Source organism: Lathyrus oleraceus, chromosome 1, assembly GCF_024323335.1.
Source record: "Lathyrus oleraceus cultivar Zhongwan6 chromosome 1, CAAS_Psat_ZW6_1.0, whole genome shotgun sequence".
Lineage (NCBI taxonomy): Eukaryota > Viridiplantae > Streptophyta > Magnoliopsida > Fabales > Fabaceae > Lathyrus > Lathyrus oleraceus.
The window spans coordinates 447796194-447815764 of NC_066579.1; the positions used below are offsets into that span (position 1 = coordinate 447796194).

Genomic DNA, 19571 nt, shown 5'->3' on the forward strand with positions numbered 1-19571 from the left:
TTTTTGAATGATCATTCTTTGAAGAAAATATTTTGATAAATTAAAAACGAAATTTGAAATATTTAGGAGGATGACAAATATATTTAATCCTAGAAAAAATCAAAATCTTACTACGATAAAGATACCAATCAAAATGCATTTATAAAAAAATGATATTTTTCATCTTACAATTTTAAAAAATAAATTTGATCTAATCTAAAAAAATCCTAATAAAATCTAAATATGTCAAAATCATGTTCAATTATACATCTCTAAAATCAATTTTTTTTCTCATTCCAAATTAATAGTTTAAAACAAGCATTCACTTAACTCCACTCAATTATACACCTCTCATTCCGGTGCTACTAAGGCCAAAAAAGGGAAGAAAACCCATTCTACCAAAATTCCAAATGCTAACATAACAATCAACGCCACAAATAGAAATTAATCTGATAAAATTATACTCAATTTTTTGTTTTCTACCTACTCAAACATTGGGATATCCGGAAAACATTAGTTATTTTTATCCCAAATCCCAAATACTAACATAAGAACAACATAAAAATGGACATAACCACTAAATGTTCTATATATTTTTTAGTAACTACCACTAAATGACACTACTATATGATAGGCTTATAAAATAAAATGTTATATAAAACTATATAGTATCAATCACAAGAAAAACCTTCGATTTCACCTCCATTTTTTCTTCCTAGTTGATACTCACAAACAATCTTCATTTTGTTTTCTCCGCCCCCATTTTCTATATCTCCACCCCCTCTTTATATTGTTACATTTCCCACTCACAAAAAAAAATATAGCATCACTAATAAACTTTGCATAATAATCTCCCAAATTCTCCAATGGGGTCTCTTCCATCACCACCACCATCACCTTCCCAAGAAAATCCTCTTTCAAATTATGTCATGGTTACAATTTTCTGTCCTAGAGAACCAACACCAAATGTGACACTTTCTAATTCAATTCACCTTTATTATCCTTCCACCAATACATGGAACTATGTTGGTACAATTCCTGGCCTAATTGATGACCAAGTATTGAAGGGTTTTTCTATGGTGTCGTTAGGAGATTTTGTTTATATAATTGGTGGACAAATTTGTCACAAAGAAAAAGTTCATGTTAATGATGATTCGGCTGAGTTTCTTGATGAAGGTATAAGAGTTGTTCCAAATGTACTTCGTTACAATATAAGAACTAATCAATGGTTCAATTGTGCACCACTAGGTGTTGCTAGGTATGACTTTGCTTGCACTGTTTGTGATAATAAAATCTTTGTGGCCGGAGGAAAGTCCATGTTGGCGAGTGCGAGAGGGATCTCGTCGTCTGAGTTGTATGATCCTGAACTCGACACGTGGACACATTTGCCTAATTTGCATATTTTGAGGTATAAATGTATAGCCGTGATGTGGAAAAGTAGAGTTTATATTGTTGGAGGTTTCGCCGAGAAAGAAGACTCTGATTTAACTATGACTAGCATCGTTGAACGGAGTTCAGCTGAAGTGTATGACATACGAACAAATAAGTGGGATCTTATCGCAGGTATGTGGCAACTCGACGTACCACCTAATCAAATCGTGGCGGTGAATGAGACACTTTTTAGCTCGGGGGATTGTTTAAATGCTTGGAAAGGACACGTTGAGGCTTACGATGGAAAACTTTGGAATGAAGTCGAGGGATCGCGTAAGAGAAGTCTTTCGACGTTGGAATATAACTACGAGAATTGGCCTTTTAATCAAAGATTATACTTGACTATGGCGCCGATCGGGAATAAATTGTTTTTCTTGGCGGGTTATAGGGTTGGTGATGGAGAATTGGCAAGAACAATGTCTGTTGTTCATGTATTTGATACATCAACTAGTGCAGATGCTTGGAGGAGCTTTGAGCCAATGGAAATGGAAGGTGAGAAAGAGCTTTGTAGTCATTGTTGTGTTGTGCAACTCTTATCATCTTAATTGAGAGTACTAAGAGGAAAAGAAAAGGAAAAAACCAAACAAAATGGTGTATGTTTTATTATAGATTATATGTTATGCAATGATATTTATATATTCTCTTAAAACACTTTTATCATTGATTATAAACTTTATGTGAGTGAAGTTAGTAAAACTTGCATAAGTTTTATAGAAAGAGTGTTTTAATAGTTTTGTACGTTGTAATCAATGCATGGCATTTTTGCTAATGGATTTTGCATTTAGATGTTTAGATAAAATCAGCTTTTCAAGTTTGTTTTTGAAGATATCAACTTTTCAAGTAGGATTTGGTGTAACATGGGTACATAAGTATCTTGATTATTGTTTATAAACTCCATTAGCATAATCACTTCACTTAATCTCCATTAGCATAATCACTTCAAGTCAATAGTCAACGACTCTGAAAAAGCTTATTTCCACAGAACCATGAAAAGAAGAGAAAAAAAAAGCTTCAATCATTCATGTGAGCCTCACCTCAACAGCCATGCCCATGCCAACGGGCTCACTCGCACGAGCCACTGCCTCACCTTGACCATGACCCTCACGTGGGGCCCACACTCTGATTCTGAGTTCTCTCTCAACACTGCTCTCTTCTGTACTGTTTGTTGATTGCGTTGAGATTTTCGCACGTGTCAGATCTACCATGCACGCGTGAAGCTTTCGCATCAAGTTTTCACTGTTCAAATATTATTTATTTAAAGCAATTTTCCGATGTTGTTTTGTTCTTTTAATTGTTTTTGATTTGATTTGATTTGATTTTGACATTTGAAGTAACGTTAACTGTTTGGTGATTCATCTGAGCCGTTCATCTTGGAGACAATTTCTAGGGCTACATGATAGGTTTGGGTCTCAAAAGGTCGACCATATATGAGATTATGGGATTCTTGTTTTTTTATACCGGAAAGTATACTATACCTAGTTCTTTTTTTAAAATTATTTTCAAACTTTTCAATTGAATAAATTAGTTTTTTAATTCATAATACCTCTAATTATTTTTTATGATATTTTTATTGACAAATTAAATATTATTGTAGAAAATATTAATTTTTTTTTTTGCAAAATAAAATTGTGGAATGCTATCATAAAACATTATTATATTTTTATTAAATTAAATTTATTAAAATATCAAAAATAAATATAAAATACAAAAATTGTAATTATTATTACTTCTATATTAAAAAGTGAGATTGACAGTAATTTAAAAATATATTTTATTTAATGTAACAACAATAATTTTAAAACGAAACGAGTATCTACCAAGTCTAACATCCCTATAATCATATGATCTTAGCCCCTAATTTTTTGAAAACCTACCACTACATTCATTTTATTTATTTATTATAATACTTTATAGTAGAATGCATCTAATCTGTGTTAACAATATTTTGGTCTTTTTCATTTTTTGAGTTTAAGTTCTTTTTAGTAACAATGTTTGCAATGTTGAAAAAAAAAGACAAAATCATTATTAAGGGAAATTATAAAAGATCAATGTGATGTATTAAAGGACCAATTTAAAACTCAAAAAATAAAAATAAAAACTAAAAAAGTTATTAAGAAAAACATTAAAAATGAAATGATGCATTTAAAGTGGAGAAACCCCAATGTTAGATTTTCGTCCAATTTCTTTGATAGAGTATTTGTAAAGTTTTGGCAAAAGTGCGTGCAAATATATTGTGTAGTAATTTCAGTTTGAAATAGGATCTTTAGATGATCAAAGTGAGTTATAGTTATATTTAGAGATCGTGTGATCCTTTTTTCAATGTTTTTTTTTTCTTATGATTTGGCATGCTATGATTTGATCGATTTAAATTTTTAAAAATGGTATAGTATTCTCAAATAAATTGGTGACTTCGAAGGATGTGGAAGACTTGAGCATTCTTTTAGCGTGGACATAGAATCATGATAGGTGGTGGATAACTCTTGTGCTTTTTCGGTCTAACTCAAGAATTCAATCATCATATGAACCAATAACGACTTAAGTTTTACGACCTCTCTTTAGTGTGTTCTTGTTGTTCAAGTGGAGATCATTGTTCGTTCTAGGAGGTCCTTGGTTGGGGAGCTCTAGCTCCATTTCTTCATTTTAAGTGATCTATTTCTATGTTTTATGTTATTTTTTTGTATTCATGGTTGGTTTCTTATTACTTGTTTGTTGCTTCCTTTTTTTTTATCGGTGTTTTGGTACCTCTTGTACCTGTTATCAGCATTTTGATGTACTCTTTTGTGGAGGTGTTCGTTGGTCAGTTTGTTTCGATTTCGAGAGAATTTGATACTCAAACCGATCAAAAATATATGAATTGATTTGGATTGGATTTGCACAATTTTGTGATAAAATCCAAACTCAACCAAACTAAGAAACAACGAGTTGGTTTGAAATGGATTGATCATATATATTAAAAATAATAGTGCAAAAATATTTTTAAAAAAACTAATATACATTAACTAATTTCTCATAATAATATAAAATCCTTAATTTTTTCATGTCTTCATATAAATCGTGAATGTCGCAAATGTCGTTTCATATTTTTTTCTTGAAATTGAATAGCGTAAACTAATTTGAAAATCTGTTTCTCGAACCAATTAACATCGGATTTCATTGGATTGATTTGATTTTTGTATGAACTAAAGAAATGCTCAACCCAAACAATTTGCTTTGGGTTGAATTCCAATTTGAGTTGAATTTATCCGAACAAATGAACACCCAAATAATATATATATATATATATATATATATATATATATATATATATATATATATATATATATATATATATATATATATATATATATATATATATATATATTCTTTAAAAAAAATGGAATTATTGGAAGTGTCATTTTAGATTTTCATTTGGCTTTCGTTCATATTAGGTAAAATTTAGATGGCATCTTTCTCGCGAATGAAGTATTGGATGAAGCGCATAAATGCCCGAAGGAGTTAATTTTGTATAAAGTGGATTTTAAAAAAGCGTATGATTGAATTGACTAGAATTACCTGAATACGATAATGCGAAAAATGAATTTTTCGAATTTGTGGTGAAGATGGATTATGGAATGTGTAACAACAGCAACAACTTCGATGTTAGTTAATGGAAGTCCAATCGATGAATTTGTTCTAAAAAGAGGGCTTCGACAAGGTGATCCTCTTTCTTCTTTTCTCTTTCTGATAGCCGTTAAAGGTCTAAATATTATGCTAAGTTCTACTATTGAAGTAGGGTTGTTCTCGAATTATAAAATGAAAAGGGAAGAGGTAGTTAGTATCAGTCATTTGCAGTTTATTGATGATACTTTAATTTTATGTGAGAAAAATTAGACTAATATTAGAGCACTAAAAGCCATTCTTGCACTCTTTAAGGTAATTTTGGATTCAAAGGATAATTTTATCTATGGGTGATCGCTTAGTTCTCCTTCATTTTTTCATGTCCTCGCTCCATGTCAACTTTCTTTCCTTCTTCATCGCTTTCACATGTATCATTTCCACTTTTTTTTAATCTATTTTTAATTGTTTTTTTTTGGGGGTTGGGGGTTTGAGGTTACCTGGAAAATTTATTGGATTAAATGGAAAAATATGTGTCCTGAAAAGGAGAAAGAAGGTTTGGGAGTTAGGAGGATTAATGAGTTTAATTTGGCGTTATTAGGGAAGTGGTGCTAGAGGTTGTAGTAGGATCAGTTGAGCCTGTGGTTTAAGGAATAGGTTGTGCACTAAGGTAAGGACGGTGAAAGGTTGGGTTCTCGGTGGTGGATAGACAATTCAGGTATCAATAGAGGAGTAGGAATGGGGATAAGATGCTGGTTTCATGATAATTTTGTGAGAGTGGTTAACTATGAGAGCAACACTTTATTTCTATCTGACTAGTGCTTAGAGGACAAGCACAATATAGTTACCATATTCTTTCGAAGACATATGATGATCAATTGAAAATGTTCAATGAATGAACACAAGCATATATAATTAGTATTTGGTAAAACATGGAAACTAACTATATATAATAGAGAAACCACAGTTTCAAAATTACTCACACATGGAGAAATGGTTCTAAGTAACAATCTTTTCTCCCATCTAACCGGATGTTAAGTATGCTTCAATCTTTTTTTGCAGAATTATTTATAAATCGAATATCATTTGGATCAAAGAATCCATAAATATCAAATTTATTTAATTCTATACAAACACGGCGAATGTACCTAAATGGTCAAACAAATTTCAGAAAATAGGTGAGGAATTAGTTATATACAAAACGATGAATGTACCATAATGAGATGTTCAATTATATATACTTATGTGCACCAAACTTGTAGTAACCATATGTCTAGCCATCGATTTCCAATAACCATATCCTTTATATCTTTAGGATTGACATAGAAGCAATCTAACTCTCGATCATGTTCTAGCTCAAGATGAATTAGATTTATCTTGTCAATAACGTGACATAATATTTTGGTATATGATTCTTAAGAAGGATACAGTAACTCCTTATGGATCTTATTATCGATAGAGACGGCTAAAAAACTTCCTTTTGTACTTGCACCACGTACAATAGTTCTTTCAGGAAATTGATCATCAACATCATCATCTTCATGTGTACATTGTGGAACAAAGGAACCTTGATTGGCCATATCAATCAACAAGTCCTACATAACATGGTAAGATATACATTGTTAATTACCAGAGTGATTTAAATAATACATATCATATGCACAACAAATCATACTTACAATTAGGCATCTGAAGTGTAGTCTTTATTTGGTCTTTGTCGAGCCCTCTTCCACTTCTCATGTCGTGATGATGTAGATAGGTTGCGATAAAGACTCATGGAATCCTCATCTCCTAGTTGTTGTCTTTTTTAAAGCAATAATAATTTTCTCAAGTTTCCTATATCTCCCACGAAACAACCTATTGGGGTATTTGTTTTTTGCCTTGTTCAGTTGTCTTGCTTCACTTCTAACCTGTTTTAAACATATGAAAATTATTAGCTTGCATGGTTGTATCTATAAAGCATAAGCATAAAATTATCATAAAATACAATTAGTAGTGATCAGGAACTCCGTAGAATACGATACTTTCCAAACTTTTTCCAAACCATTTTGTCAAGAAAATTATAAGTTTCCTAATGTAGTCACGTGTGAACCGTGAATTAAAGCTCCTCCAACACTTACCAGCATAAGTGATCTATTTTTTCCAACTTATAATCATCGGGAAATTCAAATGTCAACTACACAGTTACATAATAAGTATGTATTAATAATTATTTAAAGTAATATTAAATCGATAAAAATTAAAATTAATACCTTAATGTCTATACATATGCTCTCTTTCACCTTCCCTGATACATCTTTCCAATCATTTATCAAGATACTGACTTTGCTACGTCCAAGGAACACATCATAACTCTTAAAAAGCGAAGAATGAAGACCATTGAGTATCATATATACGACACTAAACTCAATCAGAAATTTATCACCCGACTTGTGGATTTTTGTTAATTAAGAAATCATTGTGGCACACTTTGCTTTGTTTTTTTCTTTTATGTTTTTCGTCTATAGTTTGAGACTCATTTTACGAGTTTTATTTGTATAAGTAGTTTTGTCGCTACTATATAAAGAAAAGACAATCTATCAAGACATAAAACATTCAACATAAAGACAGAAACATAAACATCAACCACAATGGCATAAACAATATAAACAACAACACCAATAACTACATAAACAACAACACCAACAACAATGCATGTATTTATGTATATTGTCATAAGGTAAAATACATAAGCATGTATACTATTGATCAACATCAACAACATAAACATAAACACACAAACATGTATACTATTTCAAAATAGTGTATTGAAAAAATTAAAACCTCAAGTAAATTAAAGATAAAACATGACTATTTATCTGTATCTCTGCCATTTATATACACACAAAATGATATATTAATATCGCTCCACATATGATAAGAATAAAGGACTAAAATATGAACCATAAACTCAAGATACAAACCAGGACTAAAATATGAACCATAAACTCAACATACAAACCAAAGAGGTTTGATTGGAATGCATGAAAAGGATAAACGTAAAACATCTTAATTAAGTTACTAATATGAGTTTTTTTTAAATGACCAATATAAATCAATTAAGGGACCAAAAAAATTTGAAATAAATTTATAAAGACATCTCTCAAGATTAAGATGTGTGGTTAAGTCTAACTCAACCTTACAAAATTGTTTAGTAAGGTAAAGATTATCTCCATTTATAAATACATGTTTATGTCATAGATTCTTTGATGCCTAATAAATTTTTAACGAAACTCTAATACCATATTAGAAATGTGTGGTTAGGCATAACTCAACCCTACAAAACCGGCTAATAGGATAAAGATGACTTCCACTTATACACACATGTTCATGTCATAGATTATCCGATATGAGATTCTTAACATTCTGACACAAGAGAAATTGTAAAGATAAATTACGGTCTGGTTGTTTTAATTTTTTAAAATGATTTTTATTGTTATTTTTCTTTAAAAATAAATTACAAAGATTTTTTTTAAAAATTAAATAAAAATTTAATTTAAATATTTATTTTAAATGTTACTACGGGTATTTCATTCTTTTACTATAATCGTTTGAGATATCGAAATTTTAAAAAATTATTTAAATTTTAAGTTATTTTGAATAATTTTTAATAAAAATCATTTAAAAAATTTATAATTTTAATTATACTTTAATCTTTAATAATATATATTTATATTATTTGGTGTTAAAACTAGCATTTTAATTTATAAAAAATAAATTTAATAAAACAAACCAATCCTAAATTTTATACAAAAACAAAATTAATTTGGTGTCAAATTTATGTATTCAAGTTACTATTTATATCCATATATTAAATTGGATAGTTTTTTAATGTTATTAGAAAAAAAATATATATATTTTTGATCTTCCTAAATATTTTAAATTTTACTTTTAATCATTCAAAATATTTTTTTTTAGAGAATGGTCCTTCTTAAATTTTTCATCCATATTTTTGTCCTTAATACTAAAACCGTCGTTAAAATTATCGCAAATTCAATTACTAAATAATAAACTATCGCTAAAATCGTCGATAATTGAGTCGCTAAGTTATAAAAATCATCACTAAATTATAGGATGGTCGAAAGTATGAATGATTTGTTTTTGAATGATCATTCTTTAAAGAAAATATTTTGATGAATTAAAAACGAAATTTGAAATATTTAGAAGGACGACAAATATATTTAATCTTAGAAAAAATCAAAATCTTACTACGATAAAGATATCAATCGAAATGTATTTATAAAAAAATGATATTTTTCAGCTAACAATTTTAAAAAATAAAGTTGATCTAATATAAAAAAAAATCCTAATAAAATCTAAATATGTCAAAATCATGTTCAATTATACATCTCTAAAATCAATTTTTTTTAAAGTGGATTTTGAAAAAGCGTATGATTGAATTGACTAGAATTACCTGAATACGATAATGCGAAAAATGAATTTTTCGAATTTGTGGTGAAGATGGATTATGGAATGTGTAACAACAGCAACAACTTCGATGTTAGTTAATGGAAGCCCAATCGATGAATTTGTTCTAAAAAGAGGGCTTCGACAAGGTGATCCTCTTTCTTCTTTTCTCTTTCTGATAGCCGCTAAAGGTCTAAATATTATGCTAAGTTCTACTATTGAAGTAGGGTTGTTCTCGAATTATAAAATGAGAAGGGAAGAGGTAGTTAATATCAGTCATTTGCAGTTTATTGATGATACTTTAATTTTATGTGAGAAAAATAAGACTAATATTAGAGCACTAAAAGCCATTCTTGCACTCTTTAAGGTAATTTTGGGTTAAAAGGCTAATTTTAATAAAGGCTTGCTATTTGGAGTAAATGTATATGAGTCTTAGTTGGTGGTGGCTTCAAAGGTGTTGAATTGTAAGATTTGATTTATTCCTTTTTGTATATGGGTATACCGATTGGTAGTGACCCTAGTCAGGTTGTTTTCTGGAAATCGTTGCTCGATCAGGTAAAAAAAGATTATCGGGGTGGAAGAATAAAAAATTATCTATGGGTGTCGCTTGGTTCTCCTTTATTTTTTCATGTCCTCGCTCCAGGTCAAATTTCCTTCCTTCTTCTTCGCTCTCACATGTATCATTTCCACTTTTTTTAATCTATTTTTAATTGGTTTTTTTGAATGGGGGGTTGAGGTTACTTGGAAAATTTATTGGATTAAATGGAAAAATATGTGTCCTGAAAAGGAGAAAGAAGGTTTGGGAGTTATGAGGATTAATGAGTTTAATTTGGCGTTATTAGGGAAGTGGTGCTGGAGGTTGCAGTAGGATCAGTTGAGCCTGTGGTTTAAGGAATTGGTTGTGCATTAAGGTGAGGACGGTGAAAGGTTGGGTTCTCGGTGGTGGAGAGACAATTCAGGTATCAATAGAGGAGTAGGAATGAGGATAAGATGTTGGTTTCATGATAATCTTATGAGGGTGGTTAACTATGAGAGCAACACTTTATTTCGGTCTTACTAATGCTTTGAGGACAAGTACAATATAGTTACCATATTCTTTCGAAGACATATGATGTTCAATTGAAAATGTTCAATGAATGAACACAAACATATATAATTAGTATTTGGTCAAACATGGAAACTAACTATATATAATAGAGAAACCACAATTTTAAAATTACTCACACATGGAGAAATAGTGCTAAGTAACAATCTTTTCTCCCATCTAACCAGAAGTTAAGTATGCTTCAATCTTTTTTTGCAGAATTATTTATAAATCGAATATCATTTGGATCCAAGAATCCATAAATATCAGATTTATTTAATTCTATACAAACACGGTGAATATATCTAAATGGTCAAACAAATTTCAGAAAACAGGTGAGGAATTAGTTATATACAAAACGATGAATGTAGCAAAATGAGATATTCAATTATATATACTTATGCGCACTAAACTTGTAATAACCATATGTCTAGCCACCGATTTCCAATAACCATATCCTTTATATCTTTAGGATCGACATATAAACAATCTAACTTTCGATCATGTTCTAGTTCAAGATGAATTAGATCTATCTTGTCAATAACGTGACATAACATTTTGGTATATGATTCTTCCGAAGGATCCAATAACTCCTTATGGATCTTATTATCGGTAGAGACGGCTAAAAAACTTCCTTTTGTACTTGCACCACGTATAATAGTTATTTCAGGAAATTGATTATCAACATCATCATCTTCATGTGTACATTGTGGAACAAAGGAACCTTGACTGGCCATATCAATCAACAAGTCTTACATAACATGGTAAGATATACATTGTTAATTATCAAAGTGATTTAAATAATACATATCATATGCACAACAAATCATATTTACAATTAGGCATCTGAAGTGTAGTCTCTATTTGGTCTTTGTCGAGCCCTCTTTCACTTCTCATATCGTGATGATGTAGATAGGTTGCGATAAAGACTCATGGAATCCTCATCTCCTAGTTGTTGTCTTTCTTAAAGCATTAATTTTTTCTCAAGTTTCCTATATCTCCCACGAAACAACCTATTGGGGTATTTGTTTTTTGCCTTGTTCAGTTGTCTTGCTTCACTTTTAACCTGTTTTAAACATATGAAAAATATTAGCTTGCATGGTTGTATCTATAAAGCATAAGCATAAAATTATAATAAAATACAATTAGTAGTGATCAGGAACTTCGTAGAATACGAGACTTTCGAAACTTTTTCCTAACCATTTTATCAAGAAAATTATAAGTTTCCTAATGTAGTCACGTGTGAATCGTGAATTAAAGCTCCAACAACACTTACCAGCATAAGTGATCTATTTTTTCCAACTTATAATCATCGGGAAATTCAAATGTCAACTACACAGTTACATAATAAGTATGTATTAGTAATTATTTAAAGTAATATCAAATCGATAAAAATTAAAATTAATACCTTAATGTCTATCCACATGCTCTCTTTCACCTTCCCTGGTACATCTTTCCAATCATTTATCAAGATACTGACTTTGCTACGTCCAAGAAACGCATCATAACTCCTAAAAAGCGAAGAATGAATACCATTAAGTATCATATATACGACACCAAACTCAATCAGAAATTTATCACCTGACTTGTGGACTTTTGTTAATTAAGAAATCATTGTGGCACCACTTTGCTTTGTTTTTTTCTTTTCTATTTTTCGTCTATAGTTTGAGACTCATTTTACGAGTTTTATTTGTATAAGTAGTTTTGTCGCTACTATATGAAGAAATGGAAATCTATCAAGACATAAAACATTCAACATCAAGACAGAAATATAAACATCAGCCACAATGACATAAACAATATAAACAACAACACCAATAACTACATAAACAACAACAACAACAATGCATGTATTTATATATATTATCATAAGGTAAAATACACAAGCATCTATACTATTGATCAACATAAACAACATAAACATAAACACACAAGCATGTATACTATTTCAACATATATATAAAGTCTACTCATAAAGTCTATGTATACTATCATAAGGTAAAACACACAAGCATGTATACTATTCATCCACATCAACATCAATAACATAAACACACAAGCGTATATACTATTTCAGCATATATAGAAAGCCTACTCATAAAGTATATGTATATTGTTATAAGGTAAAACATACAAGCATGTATACTAGAGTTGGATTTGGTGCCTTCTGTTCCATGAGGATGGGGAGAAGGTAGAGTTTCTTTGTGTACCGCAAGTGCCCTTGCTAGAGTTGGATATGAAACTGGTATAGGATGACCTCGTGAAGTTATCTCACACATAGTGCTTTTCCTGAAAGGGTTGAACTGTCATAAAATTGCTTACAACACTTGTAGACCAGGTAACAACCCCGATGCAACTATCAAAGACAGAGGTAGAGGTTTATTAGCAAGTTTGACTAGGACATGCGATTCATTAGGTTGGAAAATGGGAGAGGTTCCTCGAATGATTCTCTAAGGAATCACCATTGATTCAGTTGAATTTGATGGCGAAGTTACCAATACTAGATCATCCAATCTTGGAAGAGGATGAGGAAGATGGGGATTCCTGCTTTCTTCTGCTGTTGCGACGACAGTGGCCTTGGCAGATATAATGGACTTGGAATCGACCATAATAAGAGTTGATGAATATTAGATTTCATGCGAGGAGATCAATATCTCGACGAGCGGATATCTGAGATTAAAATCCTCGATGTAAGAAGGAAGGTTTCTTGCTGAAGTTTGTAGAAATCAAAAATTGATTCCCACATATGGCATCATTATTCCACAATGGAACTAGTAATGTGAAATGGACTGATGATTAGACTTCTGATGCGTTGTGCTGAGCTTTCAAGTGTGGGAGGTGTACCTGTAAGATTATCACTCCAATGTCTAAGTCAAAAAGAGAATGAGAAGTATTGGATAATGAAAATGAATTTGAATCAACTATATATCCATTAAAATAATATACATCAAACTTTCTAATGTATCATTTTCTTTAAAAAAAATTAAACTAACAAAAGAGGATATTTGTTATTAATAAATACTAACAAAATTGAAACTACCTCTTTTTGCCACCTTATTCATTTTCCACTTTTTACTTTTAACTTTCTCACAATTTTTTTTCTTTTCTTTATTCAAATTTCAAATTTCTCCTGCATTTCTTTTTCTCACACTTTCTCACTTTCATTTTTAATTTTCTCTCTTCATTTTCTTTTTCCTATTTTATTTTTTTAAGAAAATAAAATAAAATTTGAACCTCATTTTAATTTAATGAAGAAGAACACAAAAAAATATTGAATTTTTAAAATACAAAATTTATCTAAAATAAAAATATAATTATTTTATAATTATTATATATATATATATATATATATATATATATATATATATATATATATATATATAATATTCATAATTTGTATTATTATTTTTCGTTTTATAATTAAGTAATTCATTTAAAGTTGACATGTGTATTTAAATAAATTTTATACGGTATCAAATTGGTTAACACTCAATAACAAAGCACACAATTAACTTTCTATTTCACAGGTTACTATCAACACAATATCTATTTTATTTTAATTAACAATTGTCTTTATTTGAGAGACAAATTTTTTATTTTTAAATGTGAATTTTTTTTCTTTCTCCATCTCATGGGTCTTTTTTTTATATGATTATTTAATACAATTGAGTTTATATGATCATTGTTCATTTTACAATTAAGTAAAACATTATAAATTGACATGTATATCTAAAAACATTTTATATTGTATCAAAATGAATAATACTCAATAATGACGCACACCACTAACTTTTCAGGTCACTGATTACTATTAGGACAATATTTATTTTATTTTAACCAACAATTGTCTTTAATTAAGAGATGAATTCTTTATTTTCAAATGTAAATTTTTTATTTTTTTCTCCAAATTCGTTTTTTCATTTTAAATTTACACGTGTACTAAATATATTTTATACCATATTAAATAAATTTACTCGTGCAGACGCACTAGTATCTTGCTAGTTACTTGTAAAATAACGTCTCCTCTCTTTATATAGCAAAGACAGTTATAACCGCTTCACGTAGAATGCGACGTATCACTATAGAGATTGTCTGATTGATTTGAACGATGTATAATGAACTAAAGGCTAGAATAGGCATGACAACGGGGCGGGTCGGGGAAAGTTTTTACCTTCCCCAAACCCGAATCCCCAAACAACCTCAGTTCCCCACCCCAAACTCAAACGTGGATGCAGAATCAAAACCCAAACTCGTCCCAAACGGGTTCGGGTATCCCCGCCCCCGCCACCATTCATTTAGTGAAATGATTTTTTTTAATACAAATAGTTATTTTTTCCAAAATAAAGTTACAATAAAAATAATAAAATAAAATAATATAAAATAATTTCATACATACATTTCAAATATTTTAAATAATAAATTCAAATTAAAATATCAAAATATTGACTACATATTTAATATTCTAAATTATCAAAAATAAATAATAATGTATATAATGAAATAAACGGGTCAGGTTCGGGGACGGATTCAGGGTGGGTACTAGTGTCCCCATTATCCGACTTGTCCCCATATTTTAAAATCGGACAAAACTCAAACTCAATCAAAACGGGTTTTCCCCCATCAACTTTGGGGTGGATACGGGTGGATACCCGCGGGTACGGGTATTGTTGTCATGTCTACGTTAGAATCATCTGAGCTTTGTGGATGACCCATAATAAATATTAATGTCGAACATGAACACATATCAAATACTAATATATATATATATATATATATATATATATATATATATATATATATATATATATATATATATATATATATATATATATATATATATATATATAATATATATATATATATATATATATATATATATATATATATATATATATATGAAGTGTAGCTACTATTAACAAAACTTGTAAATAAACAACTCACCTTGGAGATACTCAAGGATATTGCTATGCAAATGGTAAACATAAGCTACTAAACTACCCTTTCCAATTTCCAACATCCAAATGAGCAACAAAGTCACTCTTCTTTTGTTTTTCTCCAAACAGTTTACTTCATTTTCAATTTTTCAACTGTACTACAACACACTTAAATTATTTTACCCTTCCTTCAAAGGTAGGTAGTACAAACTCAAGATTAAAATAATAACAAATATTTAAAAAAAATAATCCCAAAAAGCAAAAGCAAAAGATGAAAAAAATTTCAACCCCTGTTGTTTTTCTGTTTTTATCGTTTTCCTCAAAATAGAGGACAAACAGAGGGTCCTATTATCCAAATTCCAAAGTTCTCTTTTTTTTCACCTTTCACTCCAACCCATATCCTCTCTCTCTTTCTCTCTCTCTCTCTCTCTCTGAACAAGCTTTAATAGTGGTAAATCTCAACCTGTTTTTGAACAATATCATAGTACTTTATTGCAACAAGTGTTGTTCTGTTTTTATTTACAAAACAGAGTTGTTCTGTTCTGTTTTGTTCACAAGAAGAAGAGGATGTTGTTGTAGTGTTATTAATTGTTGTGATTGAGCTCAAAGGTGAATTATTATGGTAAGAGAAGAAGGGTAAAAGTGGAAAAGAGAAAAAGAGAAAAGGAACAGTGATGGTAATGGTACTAGGAACAGAGAAGCATGTTGTTGATAATGGATGGAGTCCAATAGGGGCCCCACTAAATGTACAGAGAGATGATCAACAACAACAACATTGGACTAACAACAACAATAATAGTTTCGATAGTTCGGTTAATGCTGTCTCTTTTGGTTTTGTTGCTACTGCAATTCTTATTTCCATGTTCTTACTCATGGCTATTTTTGAGAGGTTTCTTGCACCTTCTTCACAAGCTTTGTTTCCTAACCGTCGCCGGAGCCGTCGTGCCGTTGAGTCTCCGATGAGGAAACTCAGCCACCCATCACCGAAAGTGAGTTTTTTTTTTTTAAAATATTATCTTTTTGTGTTTTCATTGTTGTAATGCCAGTTTCCTAAATATTCATGGTTATTTATTTTTCTGACAAAAATGTTTTGATGTTTCTAGGTTGCTTTTATTTCTCACTCTCATTAAATGTTTTTTTTGCCATGTTTTGGTCTGTGTTGTGTTTTTTCATGAATTCCTCTTCCATGTTTAGTTCAGAAACTTTCACTGTTCTTCATTCATTACAGTTATATCTTGTTTCTTGATTTTTTTCCCTTCTTTTTTGATGTTTCATAAGGTATTTTTCATGTTGGCCTAACAATTAAGGTTGTTGTATGTTCTTTCATTCTTAAATTTCCCAAACTTTCATATGTTTTAGATGTTCTTCATTTTGTCATGATTATGTTCATGATTATTCCACAATTCCCAACTGGTTGGTGAAAGAGGTTAAAAACCTTGTCAATTGTCAAATCTTAATTTAGTATGCGACCAACTTTTTAAAATGTTTATGGTTATAATGAGCTTAAAATATCTATCTATCATAAATAACCCCACCAAAAATTTCACATACATTTACATTTACATTTAGCACCAGAGAGGCTCATATTTGCCATGATTAAATTGCACTAAAATATCGAATCATAAAAAATTGTGTCGCCTATACTATGGTTAATTAGAGTTTAATATTTATTGTCACCATTGAATTGTGGCCCTTTGTAGTCAAGATCAAATGCAGGATGTAAAATCATAAGATCCTATGCGTCAAAGGTGCTTGAAAGTGCTACAATTAAAAAAAGATCGTTTTTGTTGCTATTGTGTTCAAAATCGAGCTTTTTAAAGTAAGATCATAAAAAAAACATATTTGACTTTTTTTGGACTTGAATTATAATTTCCATATTTGTGTATGTGTGAGTAAATATTCTGAAATTATTATTTTTTCCTTTGCTAAGATCTTACGTGTTGTGTTAATGATCAGAGTTTTACGATCTTTAACAAACCGATCGATCCTATTTAAGATCTTGTGCTCCTAAAAACATAGAATGTTTAAATACTAGTACTATATGATTGAACAATGCTGTCTTCTGATTTTTATGTAGAGATCACATGGTCCTCTATAAAAATTTTCTGCTAAAACTTTGGTCCCTAAGCTTATGTCTTTGTATGGTACTTAATCATCTATTTGTGTGAGTTTTTAGACCCACACATTGTCCTTCATGTTCATGTGCTACCTTACATCACCACAAATCTCATAAGATACCGTACATGAACATGAACGTTTTAATCTTATTATATACTCTTTCTTATCCTATTTTCATGGCTATTGTTTATTTATTAGTTGCATTATTGTATTGTATGATGAGCTAGTACCATGCAACAATTGTGATGTCTACACTGTGCTATTTCTTTGGAGGAACACATTAGGCCCACCCACTTATTCAATCTAGAGGACACTATTTGATTGGGACATTGTCTTTTGAATTGTTTCACTCAACTTTAACAAATTTAGTAATGATTCTCTTCTAGTATTAGAAATGGTTCAATGATTCTTTGAATGCTAATCCTACTAATCAAATTATATAGAATTTAATAATTTAGATGTTTGGCATTTTTGTAACATTAATGGAATTGAGAATATGTTTTTGGATTTGGCCTTCATTATGTGATTCTTATTTTGTTTTAGTTTTTTTTATCAAGTAGTTTAGTGGGCGAATTTCACCATTTATAGGTGGGGAAAAAAATATCGTAGGTTCGAATCTGCGCCAGGATATCTCTTGCTTATGAGTTGTATATAATTGTTTGTCATTATTTTGAGAAGGTAGTGATTTCAAGCTTATATCATCTTCAAAATGTACAACAAATATTTTCAATGATTTGATACATGCTTTATATATGCTAATATGTTTAAAATTTAAAGGAAACTTTTGTGCTTTTATTACTTTATATTATGTGGATTCATATCTTATTTTTATGTTTAAATTATATGTAGGTGGAGTGAACATATTTAATGTCCTTTATATAAATACTATATAGTATATATCTACATTAAAAGTCAAATATTTGATTTGATGTTAGATGATGTTGGTGCCTTGTCTAACATGACTAGACTTAAAGAAAAGAGAGATTGAAAATGTTGGATTATATTATATGAATATGATGTTTCTATTTTTCATTTCTTTGATATAGTAATATTCACAAGTGAGATCCACTTGGAAAAGATTCCTTATACCTACTATTGAATCTTTTATTTTAAACTTTAATTTAATTACTTTCATGTCCTTTCTTATATTGGTCTACAATATCAAATAACTTTCATTTCAGAACAACTAGATGGAGTACCAGAATTTGATTGATCTTTTTATGCAGATGAGTATTTTTACTAGCTGGGTTTCAGTTCTAATGCCCGGAGATGAGATTCCTACTTTCATTGCTCATCCTGCGCCGATACCGTGTCGCCCGGAACGAATTTCATGGCCTTCTCATCATCATCATCATACAGCATTGTCTTGTTCCACTTCTAGTGTTATGCCTAATATGAATCAAGTATGAATGAGAAGAATTGAACTGAATTGAACATGACAATGTTGTGCAATCTGCATATTGAATGAAAGGGTTGATGAATATTAATTTATGTGTAACATTCATCAAATTTTATCCATGAGTTTATGAGTTTTCTTTAAAGCTTATGTTATCATGATTGTATATAAGATTTAGTTTAGGTGTTTCTCAATGGACGAACAAGTGTTGTTCTCTTCATTAGTATGTAGACTTTCTCTTAGTATTTTGTTATCTTCTTGTTATTTCATTTTCTAAAAATAAAAAATCATTAAAAAAGAGATTAACTTTGTAATTAAATTATAAGATAATTCAAGAGCACTTGGATATACAGAGATTTCTTTCAATTTAATTAAAAATCCTAAGTTTGATTCTAATTTTAGACCTATAATAGTGTTAAATTCTTTTTTTTTTAAATGTTTCAGGAGATTAATATCTAAAATTGTGATTAGAGGATTTACAAAATAAGTAATGAAAAGGGTATTAGAAATTTAACTAACTTTTCATATTGTTTGGTTAATTAGTTTAGTGGACGGTTTTTTTCACTCTTATGTGTTCTTCTACATCACC

At 29.9% G+C, this 19571-nt stretch overlaps 2 protein-coding genes across 2 annotated transcripts; both read left to right on the top strand.

Annotated features, from left to right (window-relative positions):
• The first annotated feature begins 703 nt into the window (after nt 1-703).
• LOC127115906 (F-box/kelch-repeat protein At1g16250) lies at nt 704-2023 on the top strand. The gene has a single exon (XM_051047322.1). It carries the CDS (start codon nt 846-848, stop codon nt 1953-1955), a length of 1110 nt encoding a protein of 369 aa, XP_050903279.1. The 5' UTR covers nt 704-845; the 3' UTR covers nt 1956-2023.
• Nucleotides 2024-15823: 13800 nt separating this feature from the next.
• Nucleotides 15824-19227, top strand: LOC127082555 (uncharacterized). Its single transcript, XM_051022792.1, has 2 exons — nt 15824-16457; nt 18813-19227. Exons 1-2 carry the CDS (start codon nt 16143-16145, stop codon nt 18993-18995), a joined length of 498 nt encoding a protein of 165 aa, XP_050878749.1. The 5' UTR covers nt 15824-16142; the 3' UTR covers nt 18996-19227.
• Nucleotides 19228-19571: the final 344 nt, after the last annotated feature.